General features: G+C 44.2%; 1 protein-coding gene across 1 annotated transcript; it reads right to left on the minus strand.

Annotated features, from left to right (window-relative positions):
• Positions 1 to 593: 593 nt before the first annotated feature.
• On the minus strand, positions 594 to 16,472 carry nherf1a (NHERF family PDZ scaffold protein 1a). The gene is made up of 6 exons (XM_070991240.1): positions 15,748 to 16,472; positions 5,771 to 5,941; positions 4,314 to 4,467; positions 4,166 to 4,212; positions 2,132 to 2,188; positions 594 to 1,448 (listed from the first exon to the last, which is right to left on the minus strand). The coding sequence occupies exons 1-6, from the start codon at positions 16,225 to 16,227 to the stop codon at positions 1,320 to 1,322; spliced, it is 1,038 nt and encodes a 345-aa protein (XP_070847341.1). The 5' UTR covers positions 16,228 to 16,472; the 3' UTR covers positions 594 to 1,319.
• Positions 16,473 to 16,796: the final 324 nt, after the last annotated feature.

Genomic DNA, 16,796 nt, shown 5'->3' on the forward strand with positions numbered 1-16,796 from the left:
ATTTGAATACATTTTCCAATAATTTCATTCTATCTTATTAAATATGCGACTGTGGGTCTATGATTGGCGGTTTGTTCCACACGCACAAGCTTAGAATTTGACGGTAAAGCCAGAGTTAACAGCTGCTAACGAGTTATTCAGGATCATCAGTGTTACTGCAGGTTTACTGAAGCCACGTGTTGTTTTCTGACCCTCAACTGAGCAAAACTGAATTTTATTACACTGTGTTACATTTGACTCTCTGTCTGTCTCTTCTTACGCACCTTATAGAGTATTCACTGCACAAAAACAAGCTTTTTCTATCTGACTGGTTGAATGCGTGTTTGCGGTTCATCCTCTTTCAGTGACGTCAGTAAAGAGAAGACTCAGATTTGGATTCTCTGTAACAATGTTTGTAAGATTTCCAGGCTGAAGGCACTTTGACATCAAAACCTAAAATCAGCACTATCTCTGTTATCTTTTGATGGACGCCTATTACTTTTTTTTTTAAATATTTCAACTGAATTCTGTATCATCCTGGAAATCATTAAAAGGAGAATTTACACCGAGGGAAGCGAGCTGGGTTTTTCATGCACGTGACTGCTCAGACCAAATCCCTTAAATCATTTATTTGTGTATGTACAAATCTATCAATAGCGACATGAAAAAATAATTTCCTGGAATCAAACATACAGTATATTGTGACAGAAGCCCTGGAGGGAAGGACAAGTGGACGGGCGTGAAGACCTGTTTCCAGTAAGACGACCAGAGCAGACCGGTCCCTTGAACGCAGCGGCGGAGATCAAACATGGCCGTCGTGGAATGTCAGCAGTCAGGGCTCAGCGGAGTCATTCAGCGTCGTTCATTCACAGACTAGAAAACGTACATTCTTTCATTCTAGTTGCTGATTGCAGACGTCAAAATCTGACTTCATTCGTTTAAACTGAAGATTTCAATTCTGGCTGCGGGATCTGCCAATTTTCTCAATTTGCCCCCCCCCCATTATTCTTCAGAAGCTCCTTTCCATCTGAGAAACTTTTCTCTTTTTGAAACATTTCTTCTTCATATATTAACATTTGTTCCCGTGTGTGTCGATGACATCTCAAGCGTCATTTCATCATGAAAGAAAAGTGGCAAAACCCTAAATTAAAACAAATAAAATCATGATTTAATACTGTTAAACGAGGGGATTTCAAAAGTTCAAAATGGACGCCGTGTCTTTCATGGATGCCGCGACGACGTAGAAGCTAAACTCGGACACCAGAGACAGGGCAGTGCAGCCAGTGGGGAGGAGGCGGACATGATGATGATGATGATGATGATGATGATGATTTTGATGTTTACAAGTTGCTGAACAGTTCGTTCCTCTTGGTCCAGTCCATGGGTGGAGCTTTCTTGGCGGCTCGTTTCTGGCGGGCTCTCTCTTTGGCCTCGGCCAGCGACAAGCCCAGACCCAGGCCGTCGTCAACCTGGAGACGCAGACAGATTGTACATTTATTATCGCCCTTTCAGAATAAGAGCATGTGAGTCATTTATGATTCTTTTAAATGTAATTCATTCAAGTATTTCCTGGTTGCAGCTTCTCAGTTAACTGCTTAGTTAGCTGAGTTTCATGTGATTTGACTATCTTTTGGTTCTGGAATGATGGTTGGACTTTTTTTCTTTGTCTAACTAATTTGTTCATAATGAAAACAATGGTTAGTTGAATCTATGATGAAAATAATGATGGAAAAATCACAATGTTTGAATAAAGTTGAAATTCACATGATATTGTGACTTCACCATAACACCTTCAGGGAAATCAGTCTGCCCATTCAGGAAGCACCAGTGATTGTGACTCTGTTCCACCTGCTTTGGTGCAAATGAAAGTGACAGCCAGTGCAATGAAGAGGCAAAAGCAATCCAAACCCCACAAAGGGATTGGTGGTTTTGCATGTGGTGGCCACAGACATTTACTCTCTCCTTATCCTTCCTGACAATGACTTTACGATGACTTTAACTTGTGATATTTCCTCTTTATCCACAAATCTCACACTTTGTAAGCTCAACAGAGTGTTCGTATTAATGTCTGTGCTGTATTCAGTGCATCTCTGAGCTTAATCAATCAGAAAAGGTGCTGAAGTGTTTGCACGGTGTGAACATGTGTCTGTACCTCTGCAGGGGGGGAGAAGGTGGACACGTGCACTATGGGCTCCCATTGTGCTGCAGCCTGTCAGACAGAGAAACAGCACACTGTTCAAACCAAGTGAGATTAAAGGGTCCAAGGGTGAGATTAGGTGGAGGCAGAGATCTCAGATTAGTTCAAACCTGGGCTAATAAAACTAAAACTACATGCGAAACTTGACATCAGTGGCGAAAGGATGACAAAAAAAGTTTTTGGAGCGGTTGCTGTGGTTTAGTCCAGCAGGGGGCAGAAGAGGCCTGCTGTCAGTAACCCTGACATACAGCGGCTGCAGCTTCAATCATATTCTCATCACTCACTTATTAAAGCTGGGGCTCAGTGTCAGCACTAATCTGTGTGCAGGGTGGAAAACTGGTTGAAACATTAACTCGCAGCACTGAAAACACGTCGATAAGCTGCGCTGAGCGACCTGCTCTGCCTGCGGCGCTTCGCCCTGTGTGGCTCTCTTCATCTATGTATGACACTGGCATGCCATTCATAAAGAGCTGCTCCTCTAAAAATACACTCTGGCCTGTACGAGTGGCTTTGGACAAATGCTCCAACATGCTGCACGATGACACAAGAGTCCTGTGCTGATGCTTTGTCGCCTTTCAACGCATGCACGCACAACTACTGCGTCTTCGCTAAAAGCCTCTTAAGATACATACAGAACACACACAAACGCACACACATATATGTGAGGTCAGAGGTGGCTGTGAGTGTCTCCACGCAGTGCTGTGTTATGTAATTGCTGGTGAATGAGTGATTGTTCCTGCCGCAGAGGAGTGCGATCTGCCTGCATCTGTGAGTATGTGAACGGCGCTCGTTAGTCTTCTCATTAGCATAATCCCCAAGAGTTAAAGCCACTTCAATCCCATGATCCTCTGGGCCACAGAGGAGTACGAGAGAGACAGAGAGAGAGAGACAGAGAGAGAGAGAGAGAGAGAGAGGGAAGCGCACACTTGTGAGCTCTTGTTGCCATGGTGAAGGGTCAGCCACAATGTCACCAGAGGGGACAATCCACTTTTCCCATGTTGTCAGTGTATCTGTGCATGTGTGTGTGTGTGCGTGCGTGCGTGCGTGTGGCGAGAGGAGGTGGAGAGTGTTTACTTCTGATAAACTCTGCCTGTGGAATGTTAAAAGTGAAAGCCAATTAAAGGAGCACTCCGCCGACATACGTCACACTGTAAAGGCAGCTGCATCACGTTTTCTGCTCAGTGAAAAAATAACCCTGATGATGTCGTAGTGATGTCAGCTGGGTCATCTCAGGGCTTGGAACCAGTAAGGCTGCATTACAAGATGGGAGCACTGAGTGTAAAAAACAGGTATTCACAAGGCAGTGAGTCTGAAGAAGGACACCAGTGAGTTGCATTATGGGTAGTGATCCAGTGCTTTTGGGTCTTGGATACTAAGGACTTAATCCATGTAGAACTGATCAACACTGTCAGTTCAAAGTTTTCTTCACAAGCGTCTGAATCCGAATGTAAATGGGACATTTCAAATCTTTTATTTTTAATAAATTAACAAAACACCGCAAAAAGCCCTTTTTTCCTCGTCATTGTAGAGTATTCTGTGTAGATTAATGAGAAGAAAAAGACAGGAATTAAAAATGAATCATCCTGCTTCCTCTCTAGGATAAATAAAAATTTAAACCTCTAAATTGTGGTGTGAGACGTGAAGTAAGTGCTGCCACTGTGTGTTTAAAGTGGAATATGATCATCTGAACGCCGTCAGCGGCCTCGCTAACACACCAGCTCCTGGGTTCTACTGCGAATGCTGAATACTCTAATGTTATCGGTCAGGCTCGGGTCTGCGTCTGTGTGAGGTTTACAGTGCAGCCCTGAAACACATGAAGGCAGAGAATGCTTCACACAACACTGTCCAGAACTCCTAATCTGCTACCAGGAATGTCCAGAGAGGATCAGCAGGGCTTTTCCAGGCCACTATCTGTAAGTGTGTGTGTGTGTGTGTGTGTGTGTGTGTGTGTGTGTGTGTGTGTGTGTGTGTGTGTGCAGTGGTCCTCACCTCCTCCCTCTCTGATGCTCTCTCAGACGCTGGCTCGGGAAGAGGTCCTGCAGAGGAGAGAACGACACACAGGCCCCACGTCAGCCATATTTTTATGTACTAAACAGCCAGAGTAACACACTAGCTGCGTGTCTGATGAGTGTCGTACCAGTGACGTGCTCCTCAGTGGGCAGGACGTTGCACCTATTGAAGAATTCTTCAGCCTCGGCATCAACCACCAGCAGTGTGGCCTCCTCTCCTCCCGCTTTGATGGCCGCCACCACCTCCGAGTGCTGCATGCCGACCACTGACACGCCATTCACCTGAGAGAGGAGAGGAACGTCTTGTTTCATCCTCGCTTATAACAACAGAAAACAGAGAAAAGCCGATTTATTTTCTGTTTTTGAGTCAATCGTGATCTTCAGCTTCAGTCCTGATGCAGGTGATCAAGGGAGTTCTCTGGCTGATGGTCTAAATATCTGCCAGTCCATCCTGATGCTTTGCAGCTGGTGACAGCATAAGGAGGTGTTCAACACTGAGCAAATACTTACGACATGTTCTCACATTCTTTTTGTGACTGTGGTGTAATGCGTTCTTTTAATTATGATACCATCATAAGGTACCGTTAAAAATGTGTTTTCCATCACACTGTAAATGTTTGCTTGCACAGGTGGAAATATTCCTGTGGCTAACATTTTATTGAGTCAAAGGCGATAAGAACGACCAACATAAACTACAGCGTGCGCTATCATTCACACAGAGGGCCACATGCAAAATAATGATGGTTTTTGTTACGATAAGGCAACATGTAGTTACTGATTTTGTGGCTGGACTGAAAAACAATGAACAGTGATGGTGCCAGTGATAGGAAGTGTTCGGTCATGGCGTTATTACAGGGCGTGGTGTGTGCGCTCACTCCCGGAGCTGGAGCTAATGAAGAATCGAGGGAGATTCAGTGAGTCACTGAGGAATTCCTGTGGGAGGGAGATCCGCGGTAGGAACGCTGTCAGGAATCTCTCAGCCTCGCCGACTCCCACACTGTCTGTGAACATCGGACAGGTGGTACAGAACACTTCACTCCTCTCCACTGACGCTCGTCTGACTGACTCCCCTGAACCCCCACCATTCTGCTTCCCCAAACCCACCTTCTAAACCTCCTCAACGCCCCGTCTGAAACTTCACCTTGATGTGAGTACAGTATGTACAACTTCACCGACATCATCCCTGTGCCCCCCATTCTCTCCTGCATGCGAGAGGCCCTGCAGACTGTTTGAGTGGGCTCTAATTCAGCCCACAGACACTGTAAGTGGATTAACTCTGTGACTCTGCCAGCATGGTCGCCGCACACACAGCGAGGGAGAAAACGCTGATTTCTGCTTCCCGTGTGCAGCGGAAAACACTCTTTATACCCCGCAGACATGCACAGGAGCATATAGATGAACACACCTGCACACACAGACATTACAGCTACACACACTCACCCTCTAATAATAGCCTAATACCCCCTGGGATTTCAGTTTCCCATTTGCCCACTGATGTAATAGGATTACAGCTGATACACGCACAAACAAATTAAAACACGCAGTATCAAACAAAAAGATGTGGACGTGAGCGTGTGTTGTATACCTGGATGATCTTGTCATGCGCTCTGAGGCCTGCTCTCTGTGCCGGAGAGTCTTCATCCACAGCTCTGATGAACTGGCCCGGTTTGGACTTCTCGCTGTGCAGGTTGAAGCCGTAGCCGCTGTCTCCCTTCTTCAGGCGGCAGAGGCGAGGCCGCAGCCTGCCTCCCTCCTCCTGCACACATACAGCTCGTTAAAAGGTGCGATCGGGGATATTTTGCTGGCTCTCTGTGTGACATGGTGATAATATAGATCGACTTGACGGTCACTGCAATGAAATGCAATTTAGCATGTAATGCAATACACAGGAGCCTCTGGAGTGCTGAGCTCTAGCTGAAACAGCTGTAAATATTATATAATAGCTGATAGTGTTTACAATCACTGTCTGATAGTCATGCTTTAATGGTTTGATATGGTGACACTTCACGAGCAACAACAGCTCAATAACCACATGGCCGTCTCTGCTTAAATGAAGGATGTGACATATGCTGCTTGGGTAAATTGAAATCCAGTTTCGGACAATTGACCTTAGATTTCTCCAAAGTGATCCACTTTGACACGCAGCTGACGTCAATCTGAGGTTCCACATTAATATATGCTCGAAATTGCAAAGGTATGTACGTCATTTAACTTCCCTATTACATGAGGTTATAAATACAGATAAGCAGAATAGTCTTTTGTTACATCGTGATGCACATGGGCCTGAGACAGATGTTCACGCGCATAATGACACAGATTATACAGAATACTTCAGCTGACTTCCTTTGCTAACTGAACGCAGCTGTGGCAGGTCTCTGCTCTCTTGCAGAGGCTAATCCTGCTGTGTCCTACACCTACCGAAGTGTCTAATCCCGAGTGGGTGAAGGATCTGTATATTCACTTAAACATTTAATGCTGTAATCACGTGCACTGTTGCACTGACGCCATGAGCTCCGCATTTATAACAAGACTGCTGGATATGATTCCTGGGTTCCTATTACAAAAGGGGTCAGCTTCAAAAAGGTGCGGTAAGGTGTCAGGTAAGGCTTTGAGAGGCAGAGCCTTTAAACCTGTTTATAACCAACGAGCACGAGGCAACGCAAGTGCACCCCACCCAGCTGTTGCACGATCATCACCTTATAAATCCACAGCTATCTATGCGACATCCTCAGCTATCAGCGGCTATCTGCAGGTGAGTCCCTGCCAAGTGATCATATAAGATACAACCAATGCAGCCTCAGCATTCGCTCGAGCCAGACACACCCTCTCAGCCGCTGGCAAGGGTGGGTTACGCATCGAACCAAGGGCTTGTACGAAATCAGCGTGGTTGATGATTGCTGAAATATCCCCGGTGAGTCATCGTGATCTTTGGAGGACTTTAGGTATGCTGAGAGTCAGGTTGAACCTTTGGATGGAATCACACATTTATGACAAAGCCCGCATAACCAGAGGTTGTTAATGAAGATGATAAGGATGATACAGTGTAGCAGAAGGGTGCAAAGTACACTGCTGGACAGCTGAACACTGCAATTATCCCATTTTACAAGCATGGTCATATACCAGGGGATTTACCCTTTACGTACTTGAGGATATCTAGAAATATAACATATATATTTATATCGCCGCAGGCATGGAGGACAATGAGGTTAAAAAGAGAGCAAAGAAAGAAGAATATCCAGAAAGAGGCAATTAAACAGAGAAACATTAGACCACAGCACTGCATGGAGACACAAGTGTCACTGTTACCATTTAGACCACAGGTGCAGAGTTCAAGCTCTCACAACAGGTACGCCAGGCCTTCCCCCGATTCCAACATTACATTAGACGATGTGACAAACACTTTATTTAAAGCATGCCTTCACCACATAGCACGATAGGTCACTGAAGCTCCTTTGCTTACCGTCACCAGCGACACTCGTTATATTTCAAGTGACAGCTGAGTTCTTTCTCATTTTCAGGGCTTTTTGCAATCCCCTTCATAGCGTGCACAGGAAAACCACAGCACCAGCAGCACCATGTGCAGCAAAACAGAGCGGTGACTGCGAGTGCTGTACAGTAATAACGCGAGTGCGTGAAGTCCAGCAGTGACTCTCTTTAACAAGCTGCCATGCTTTGCAATGGTAGTTGCTCTCCTGAAGAAAAACCTCAGAGAAGACGTGTCTTTCCATCTCCTACAAGCTTATGTGAAATATCTAGCTTAGCTTTATAGGGCTAATACCCAACGACAGATTTTCAACCTAACCATCACTTGAAATGTGACTTTTTCAAGCCTTTCTCTGCAGGGAGGCTAAAGGTCAACAACAGAGTCGTACCTGCAGCCTGGTGGAAGTGCGAAATGCAGTAACTGTTGCAGAGAGCTGGGTGCAGCCTCAGCGGGTGACACTTTGTACATAGAAATGACATCTGGTTTGTGAATATTGTATTAGCCGAGTTTTACCGTGACGGCACAAGAGGCTGTGGGCAGCCATTGCAAGCATTCCCTGAGCTCGACGGATATCAAAGGTTAACGGTTTTACGACTTGCTTTAGTTAAACATCAGATCCTGTGCTCCAACCTAGTATCTCATAAAGAGAGCTGACCTGCTGAGAGGACCTTGAACTGAGGGTGTAACACTTCGTGGTATGTGATGTGAAATTTATAAATTTCTAACTACCTCTGGGCACAATTCCACAAAGAGAAAAATGCTGCATACCAAATATGTAAATTCCCAAATTCTGGGAAGATTGTCTCATGGCTATGAATTGAGCCATTTGTGTTGAACCACACTCACGGGTCTGGTTGTGTTGTGACACCGTTGAACTTTCCAGCCTCTCTCAAACCAGCCTCTTGAAATAATCAACCTGAAAACAGTCCAGGGATTGTGACAGTCCACAGTACGGCAAGAGCTGTGAAATGGACTTTAACACTTCCTCACTTCGGCTGACAACACAAACAGTTGAGTATCTGGTCAGATCTTTGACTTGCGCTCTCATTTCAGTCAATGTCAGTGTGGTGTCAGTTTCAGACTTTATTGTATTTAGACAAATTCCTTGTTTATATTCTTGAAAGCATCAAAAAAGACAAGTTTTTGGCATTGGTCTTGAAACCTAGGTATTTTTGTTACACCATTGATGAAGCTTGTGCTTTTCAATTGATCTTGTATTGGTTTATTATTTTATCATTGTTGCATTGCGTAATGCATGAAAAACCAGCCAGTCAGACTCATTCACACTCACTCTCTGTTGTTTGTTTTGTTGTTGTTGTTGTTTGTATGTATGATGCTATCTTAGCCAGGGCTCCCTTGAAAAAGAGATACTGTGCTTGCCTCTTGATAAGTACAGTACACTGTAAGATGGTGTCTGTTGCAAACAGTAGTCGTTGAAGCGAAATATTCACGTTGAGTAAAGCAGTCAGTTGTATTTTGGTGCGTGGCATCCAATCTGTCCAAACTGTTTGCTCATGCACTGACTGACTGAGTGCTTGCCTGATGAATGTAGTAACATTTTGCTTTGTGTTTACTGCCTGAGGAAGTTACATAATCAACAGAAATGACACAGAGCTACCACTGAATGAACCGTTCTGGTTATCATTAACAGGCTGAGACAAAAACAAATAGTGTAGCTTCAGCACTATAGCGACTCTACAAGGACAGGAAGTGGTTTCCTCATTGGCTCCACCCCAGCAGCTAACAACTATGCTGACAGAGGAACTGGCTGTGTGTGTGTGTGTGTGTGTGTGTGTGTGTGTGTGTGTGTGTGTGTGTGTGTGTGTGTGTGTGTGTGTGTGTGTGTGTGTGTGTGTGTGTGTATGTTGTTACAGTAAGGCCTTTTACCAACAAAATGTGAGAAAAATTTAAAATTCACAAACCACTCATCAGCCTTTTTACCCAGGCCTCTTCTCAAGAACTTATTATGATGAGTTCAACAAAGAATTCAGAATTAGCACTAAAAATTAGATATAACCCCACAGATACCCTCAATATTGTCACAAAAAGAGTTCAGTTTTAGCTAGTGGACATTTTCCTGGAATAACACCAGCAGAAAGTAGATCCTGATATTTCACTGAAATGTCTGCCAACATCACCATTTCCATTAGCAACGAGCTCAAATGAGTTTAGAGACAGGGTGAAGAGCTCAGAGATCCAGAAGGTGTGACGAGTCTTGGCTCTGAAACAAGTCAAGGTTAGTGTGGGGGTAGCGCTAACATTGGCTAACTTAGCACAGGAAATGTTTATGTTTATGTTGATGGGCTAACATTCGACAGCAGAAGAATAAACCCTGTTATTTCATTGAAATGTCTGCTGACATTGCCGTTAGCTTGTCTTTAGCTGGAGGCTAAGTTGGGGTTTATGACCAGACAGAGCACATCCTGTCAACTGAGGTGTTTCCCCAGTGTATTAGAGCTGCATATGGAGGTTGTCCTGCAGAGGATTTCATTGATAAAACACAGTGCAAGTTCTTCCCTGATATTCATTAAATTCTGAATATTTTTCTTAATGAACTGTGGAACTTTTATTCATCCACTGCATGATTACGCACTCGTTCCGATGACAAAAACACAGAATTTAGTCTGCCAACATTACAGTTAGCTTTCCATTAGCAAGCAGACAAAATATGCGTCCATCTGGGCTCACCCTTTGAAACCGTGACAAGACCTCAGAGATCTGACAGGAGTTAGTCGAGGTGGTTCGAGCGTCTGATCAGGGTGCCACGTGAATGCCCGTGGAAGTTCTCCTTCTGGGAGGAGACTCGGGAGCAGACCCAGGACATACATGGACGCGTTACAGAATCTTTGTTTCTTTACATTACTTTTTTAGCTTCACAAAGCTTCATCTGACACCCTAACTACAGCTACAATGACAAAAATGACATGTGTTAACTGTCCAGATCTTTTATTTCTGAACACACCTCCCCCTAGTCTCTATTCATATAATCACCCCAATCTGTTTGGTCATGCTGAATTCTCAATTTAGCAACTGCTGACTGATTAGAGTCAAAGGCGGCCTGTGTCCAAAGCTTGAGGACAAAGCCCTACATGCAACATAGTATTAATGCATTCACAATTTAAGAGCGGCAGAGACTTCAAAGACACTTTCCTAATTACTTGTACCAAATGTAATTATAATCCCTGTCATGCCAAAGACCCTGATTAAATCATGATGGATCTGCAGGCTTTCATTGGACAGCTTAGCTTCACGTTCCAGCCGGAGCCGAAGGGAAGAAATGCTTCTGACACTGTCATCTCAGTGTCAGAAGCGTGTCCTTGGTTAACCTCAAGTGGAAAATGCGGAGAAATGAATGAATGGCTACATGTTCTCCACTGCTAAGAATAAAGGACTGGAATGGAAGCTTGGACGACCGACAGCCTATTTTCTATCTCTGTGTGTTTATTTAGACTATGTCACCAGGAAAACAGTGAGGATCTCAGTCAGCTGACGCCAGCAGCACTTTCATTGAGTTTGTTTTGGATGGCAGCCCGTATAAAGAGCCATCTGATGAAAAGTTGCGCCTGCGGGCAATGTAATCAAGAGCTGGTCTCAGTATTAGAACCCTTTTCACTGTTAAAAACTAGTTCTTAAACACAAGCACACACTCTATTTGAAGGTCATTGAAAATTTCACAAAGTTAGGGACACATGTCCTTACATGGGGTTAAGACTTTCTGGACTTTGGGATTGAAAAAATCTCAATCTCAAAATTTCAATCAGAGCTGCCACTTTAATTTAAGAAGTAAATACAAATGCTATAGAATGATGTTGATTTTGCAGGAGCATTTGGCAGCCTTTCTGCCTGCATGATGGAAGCACAGCCTATCAGCACATGCATGTTAATAATAATAATTATGTGATCACTGCTGAGGGGTCTGAACAATGCTCACCAATAGGACTGTGAGACCCTTTAATTTCCATTCAGTCAGTAGAAGACCCATTGGAAAGGTGCAGATCCAGCAATAGCAGGGAAATGTCTTAATATGAGCTAATTCTACTGAGTGTTATGGGAATTTGCATGTTATGTGTGCACCATGAGCCATCTGCTAGGCCTGTTAAGAGGACCTTTGATCTTAAGGCTGCTAAAGTTACAGCAAAAGCTCAAGCAAACGCTGATAATAAGCAATTCATTGAATGATGAATCCACTCATCATTTCAGCACCATAAAACCTGAAAACTGCTTGTTGATATGTTCAATAAAACACTGAAACAAAATGTAACGCTCAATGGCTGTAACTTCTGCACCTTGCTGCAACAAATTATGCAAGTGCAGATATGTTATACTGTACCACAACCACAAACTTTCAATCAACAGAAACTGCAGCAATAATGAGTAACATGGCATCAATCTGGATTTATAGTGTTCACCAGCCCTGAATCAATAGATTTACTGTTCTCTCCTGGGTTTATATGAGCTGAGCGATAAGAGACCTTGTGAAACACTGAAGAATAAACGATCCCTTGGAAAGACGAGAGCTGCCTTGAGGCCTTCAGTCAGAGTCTGAGGATCAAAATCGTCTCTAACTGCAAACAAGGAGTGGAGGCAAGAAGCACGCAGAGTTAAGACAATTAATGAATCTCTATGCTCTCCAAATGAGTAACCAATGGATCGCGAGGGATGAAACGGCACCAACTTTTTATTTTTGGTCAAGAACCTCATTATAGTGAACCTTGCTTCGACACATCTACCACCCATTCACTTAGGATCCTATTACTTCATGATTTGTTTGACATTTTCACATCTACAAGCAGTGAAGAACAAATTGCTGTTTAATCCCGTGGCCAGCCCCCTCTTGCCCACATCTCACTTCACCCCAGCCCTATTGACAGTGTGTGTTAAGTGATGGTGTAGGTATTTCAGGGTCAGCATGGCCTCCTTGTTGAGGCGTGAGAGTGCTCTCTCCTTTCCTCCCTGGCTCAGAAGCCTTTCTCCCCATGCAAACACTGTGGACAAAGCCTCTTTCTGCTGCTGGGGATCTCTATGGTGACCGATAGATGGCCCTCGGTGCGGTGGAGGACTGAGCCGCTGGAGGCCAGGATGTTACCACAATATGATGACAATCCCCACTCACTTCATGCTTTTATCTCCCAGGAAAACAGAAATCTCTGGAGAATCAGATATCCAAGTCTTTGTCGTGACTATAACCATGAGGATTTTGCTTAATCTAGTGTGAAAATGGTTTGGTGACTGAGCGCTGGGCTGCAATACCAAGTCCAACCAAAGCCAATCACGTGAAAGGACCCATTGTTTGAAGCGTAACCATGATTGTGCTCAGCAGGGCCAGTTTCACGTCATCACTGGCCAGCCCACTCAAGTGTATCCCAGTGGGAGGTTGGTATCAGAGGCCAGTATCAAACCATCAGTCAGGCTTTGCCAAGTTTCCCATCAGGGAGGAATGTAGCTGTAGGTTTGCAGCATCCCAGCCAGCTAGCCTGGGCTTTTCACTGACTGGAGGTCAGAGCATTGGTGACAGGAAATGAGGCACCTACATAGACTGAGACAAAAAGCTGGACATCCCATTTATGACAATCTCAGAGTCCTATTGGTGGCAGACTGTGCTTACATGTAGGAGATCCATATCAACATAGGCAGGCTTTTGGACTAGAAACCCACTACTTTGATTCCAGTCGAAAATAATAAATAATGATTGTCCACAATACTGGCATTGCATACTGATTTGGCCAAAATGTAGCATGTAGTATGCAAACAAACAGAAATCAACTGTGTAGAAAACTGACAGCAAATCAGAGTTGAGAGGCTCCATAAGTACCCACAGGGGTAGCGAGGTGGTAGCGAGGTGGGAGTGAGGGATGTTAAGGATAACCGCAGGTCACCAAGGAACCAAAGTGTACACCACCCAAATCTCAAAAACATTTCATGTGCGTGACAAAGAACATCAAATCACGATGTGGTAAAAGGACTCAGAGTCCCAGAGAGGGTGCCAAGCCACTGGTATTGTTGCACTTTCTGAGCATCAAACATGCCGAATGGCTGATTCAACTTCCTGGCAGGAGGTGCGGTTGGAAAGGAAAGGAAATGGAAAATTTCTTTGAAATCATAATCAGCACCTCCGTCGCAGCAATGGTCAGCGTTACATAAATTCATTTTGGCAAGGGTCCGCATTTATGACCATGAGATTGCACAAGCCAACTGCACATCTGAACACACCTCCTATACAGACACCTATTTTAGCGTAGTGCAGCAGCAACAGATTACCTAATAATAAAAATCACCAATCGTTCCAGCCCTAACATATAGATATTTATGTATGAGGATTTACAATGTAGCCCATGAAAGACACTGAAACACTACCAGTACCTTCATGTTGTTTTGTAGCTGACCCCTGACTCCTACCTAACGAAAGAGCCAAGTCTGAAAATACAAGTATTGCATTATTTTTTAAAGTCCTTAATAAAAACCTGTTTCCCATTCTGAGCTCCACACTGCTTAACACCTCCACAATGAGGCTCTTTTGCATTGCTGTTACACAACATTTAAATCAGGGCCCAGACTTTGCACTGGCCAAAACAGTTACATAGCCTACAAAACCTTGCCATGTTTTTGACCATTTCAAAGAATAATCTCGTAAAATTGTTTCATAACAGACAACAAAAGCCTGGTCTTTCAAAGAGGCAGTATTATGGTAATCCAAGGAAAAAAAACATATGCCAAAGTACTTGAATTTTGATGTGGTGGAGATCTCAGAGTCCCAGACAGGGCGTCAAACCATTAGTATTGTTGTTAATCTATCTCTTTTTGTGAGCATCTCTCAGAAAACCAGAAAGCGTGAAGCACCTTCACCCAACAGCCAAGTAAAGATGCTCTGGGCGTGCGAATTAAACGCACGATTTTTATCCCATCATATCTCAGACAATCAATCTGCCAAAAACAATAATGCAAAAAAAGATGTTCCATCTCACTGACATGCATCGGAGTGACGAAGCCTCCGGTCTGACAAGACAAACCTGACGTGGAATTCAAGGAGGGAAGAAGAGGGACTGACAAGCACTTATATGACAAAGACTCTGTTGAACAGGAATGATTCGAGGCCTGGCACGTTTCACTGTGCCGTGTCACTTCTCTGTCTTAGCTTATAGCCTTTCACTGGCACTGGAAGTGGCCACTGGATAGGGGATTTAATTCCACCTAACCATTGCAGCTCAGAGGTAGGGCTGGCCTCAGATCAGATAGGAGGATATAAATCAGGGGCTCATTTGGCTGACCTATATTACAAGTTGGTGTGACTCCTATAACACAGTAATATGGAATGTTTTTAAAGAGCTGCCAAACTTTGCTTACACACACAGACATGCAGAGTTGGATGATATGACAACACACAGTGACATTATATAGATTTGTTGAATGTACGAGATCTTGCCATAGTGTTTATATCATGGTAGCTATCCCTTTATTTTCTCTGGATGCGCTGGGGTATTGCAAATGATGATGTAATTCAACGTTCAAGGATGATGAAGAATTTTTGCATGATTGTGATAAAGGGCTTTTATTTATCTACCTACCAAACTGGTTGGATTAGCCAAAAAACAGACATTCTCAATGAAAGTTCTCCACTAAGAAACTGCTTGTGGATCAAATAAATGTAAGTGATGTAACATAAAAGTAAATGCACCGTGAGGTGAGCGTGTTCTTCGACACACACCGATCCAAAGACCAAGGCTAAACTTCCACGCTTCCTCAATTGATCATCCAGACACTTCACTCTTTAATGACATACTATTACATAATGTAACGAAATGTGTACTGACACCCCCATACAAAATTATCTTTATTGCCCACCACTAATCGAGAGGTTAGCAGCTGACCTTTTGACCTGACAGTTGTCAAGGTATTCATGAAAACCTAAAAGCACTAAAAAAATTAGGTTACTCACATTCAGTCATTGTGAGTGAGTCATTGAGTATTTTTAAAGCATGCTTTCTCATAATATAATATAATATAATATAATATAATATAATATAATATAATATAATATAATATAATATAATATAATATAATAGTGAGTGGCTGTGCTTTACCTTGGTGCTGGAGCTCACACTCAGCCTCTCCGACCTGTCCGACCTGTCCGACGAAGCATCCCCGTTCTCACGCGGGACAGGGCTGGACTCCCTCGGAGTGCCGTTGCTCTGAGCATCCCCGCGGTCCGAGTCGCTGTCCCCGCCGGGCAGGGGAATCCCCTCCGTGACGAATTCTTTCCGGCACTGCAGGTTATGTTTCAGCAGCAGCTCAGCCGTATCGGGGTCCACCACGATAAGCTCGAGAGCCCCGACGGTGGCCCGTATCCTGGCGACCACTTGCTGGTGGCCCTCGCCCTCCACGTTCTCTCCATTCACGAACACCAGGCGGTCGCCCGCGAGAAGCCCGGCGGCGGAGGCGGGAGTATCGGGCTCCACCAGCCTGATAAACTGCCCGGTCTTGCCCTTCTCTCCGTGCAGGTGGAACCCGTAGCCGTTGACTTCTTTCTTCAGCGCACACAGTCTGGGTCGAAGGTTTGACATGTTGCTCTTCTAGCAGACGTAAACTTTAATCCTGACTATCCAAACCACTGCGAAGCCTTTAAGTGACGACTCACACAACAACCATAAGAAGAACTGACACCTGTTGCGTTCACTGACTTTTCGAGAGCTTCACTTCCGCTGAACTGACTCACTGCGAACTTTCCACTGCTGGTGCTGCGCTTTCACTCCTACCGCCCGCTTCACAGTTCCTCCCCTGCGAGTTACTATGTTGCAATCTTCTTTTTAACATCCAATCCGACAACGTCCCGTGCGCAGCGGAGGGACCAGTGTCAAGCTGGCACAATAACGTTAGCATGTGTTGTCATATTTTCAAAATAAAACACTCAGACTACGTCGCTACGTCGTCACTTTTTGTCTGAGAATTTGTGTATCCAAACTACATTTTACAACTAAGGGTAATCGACAAACTACTTACTAAAGCAATCTTTGATGATTGTTCTTTCACTCATGCATTTGCACAAGACACAAAATGGGTATGTTAGGAAGTCAAAACAATAGTGAAATAACAATCTGAAATTGTCAGCAATAAAAAAAAACAAGCAAACAAA

The sequence above is a fragment of the Chaetodon trifascialis genome, chromosome 21, assembly GCF_039877785.1.
Source record: "Chaetodon trifascialis isolate fChaTrf1 chromosome 21, fChaTrf1.hap1, whole genome shotgun sequence".
Lineage (NCBI taxonomy): Eukaryota > Metazoa > Chordata > Actinopteri > Chaetodontiformes > Chaetodontidae > Chaetodon > Chaetodon trifascialis.

What these genes read in the sequence shown, in the direction of transcription:
- nherf1a (XM_070991240.1), bottom strand. Translation starts at nt 16,227, where the DNA reads ATGTCAAACCTTCGACCCAGACTGTGTGCGCTGAAGAAAGAAGTCAAC. An exon ending in CACTGAGGAGCACGTCACTG is followed by an intron (nt 4,213 to 4,313) that starts GTACGACACTCA and finishes TCTCCTCTGCAG; the next exon opens with GACCTCTTCCCGAGCCAGCG. An exon ending in CCTTCTCCCCCCCTGCAGAG is followed by an intron (nt 1,449 to 2,131) that starts GTACAGACACAT and finishes CTGCGTCTCCAG; the next exon opens with GTTGACGACGGCCTGGGTCT.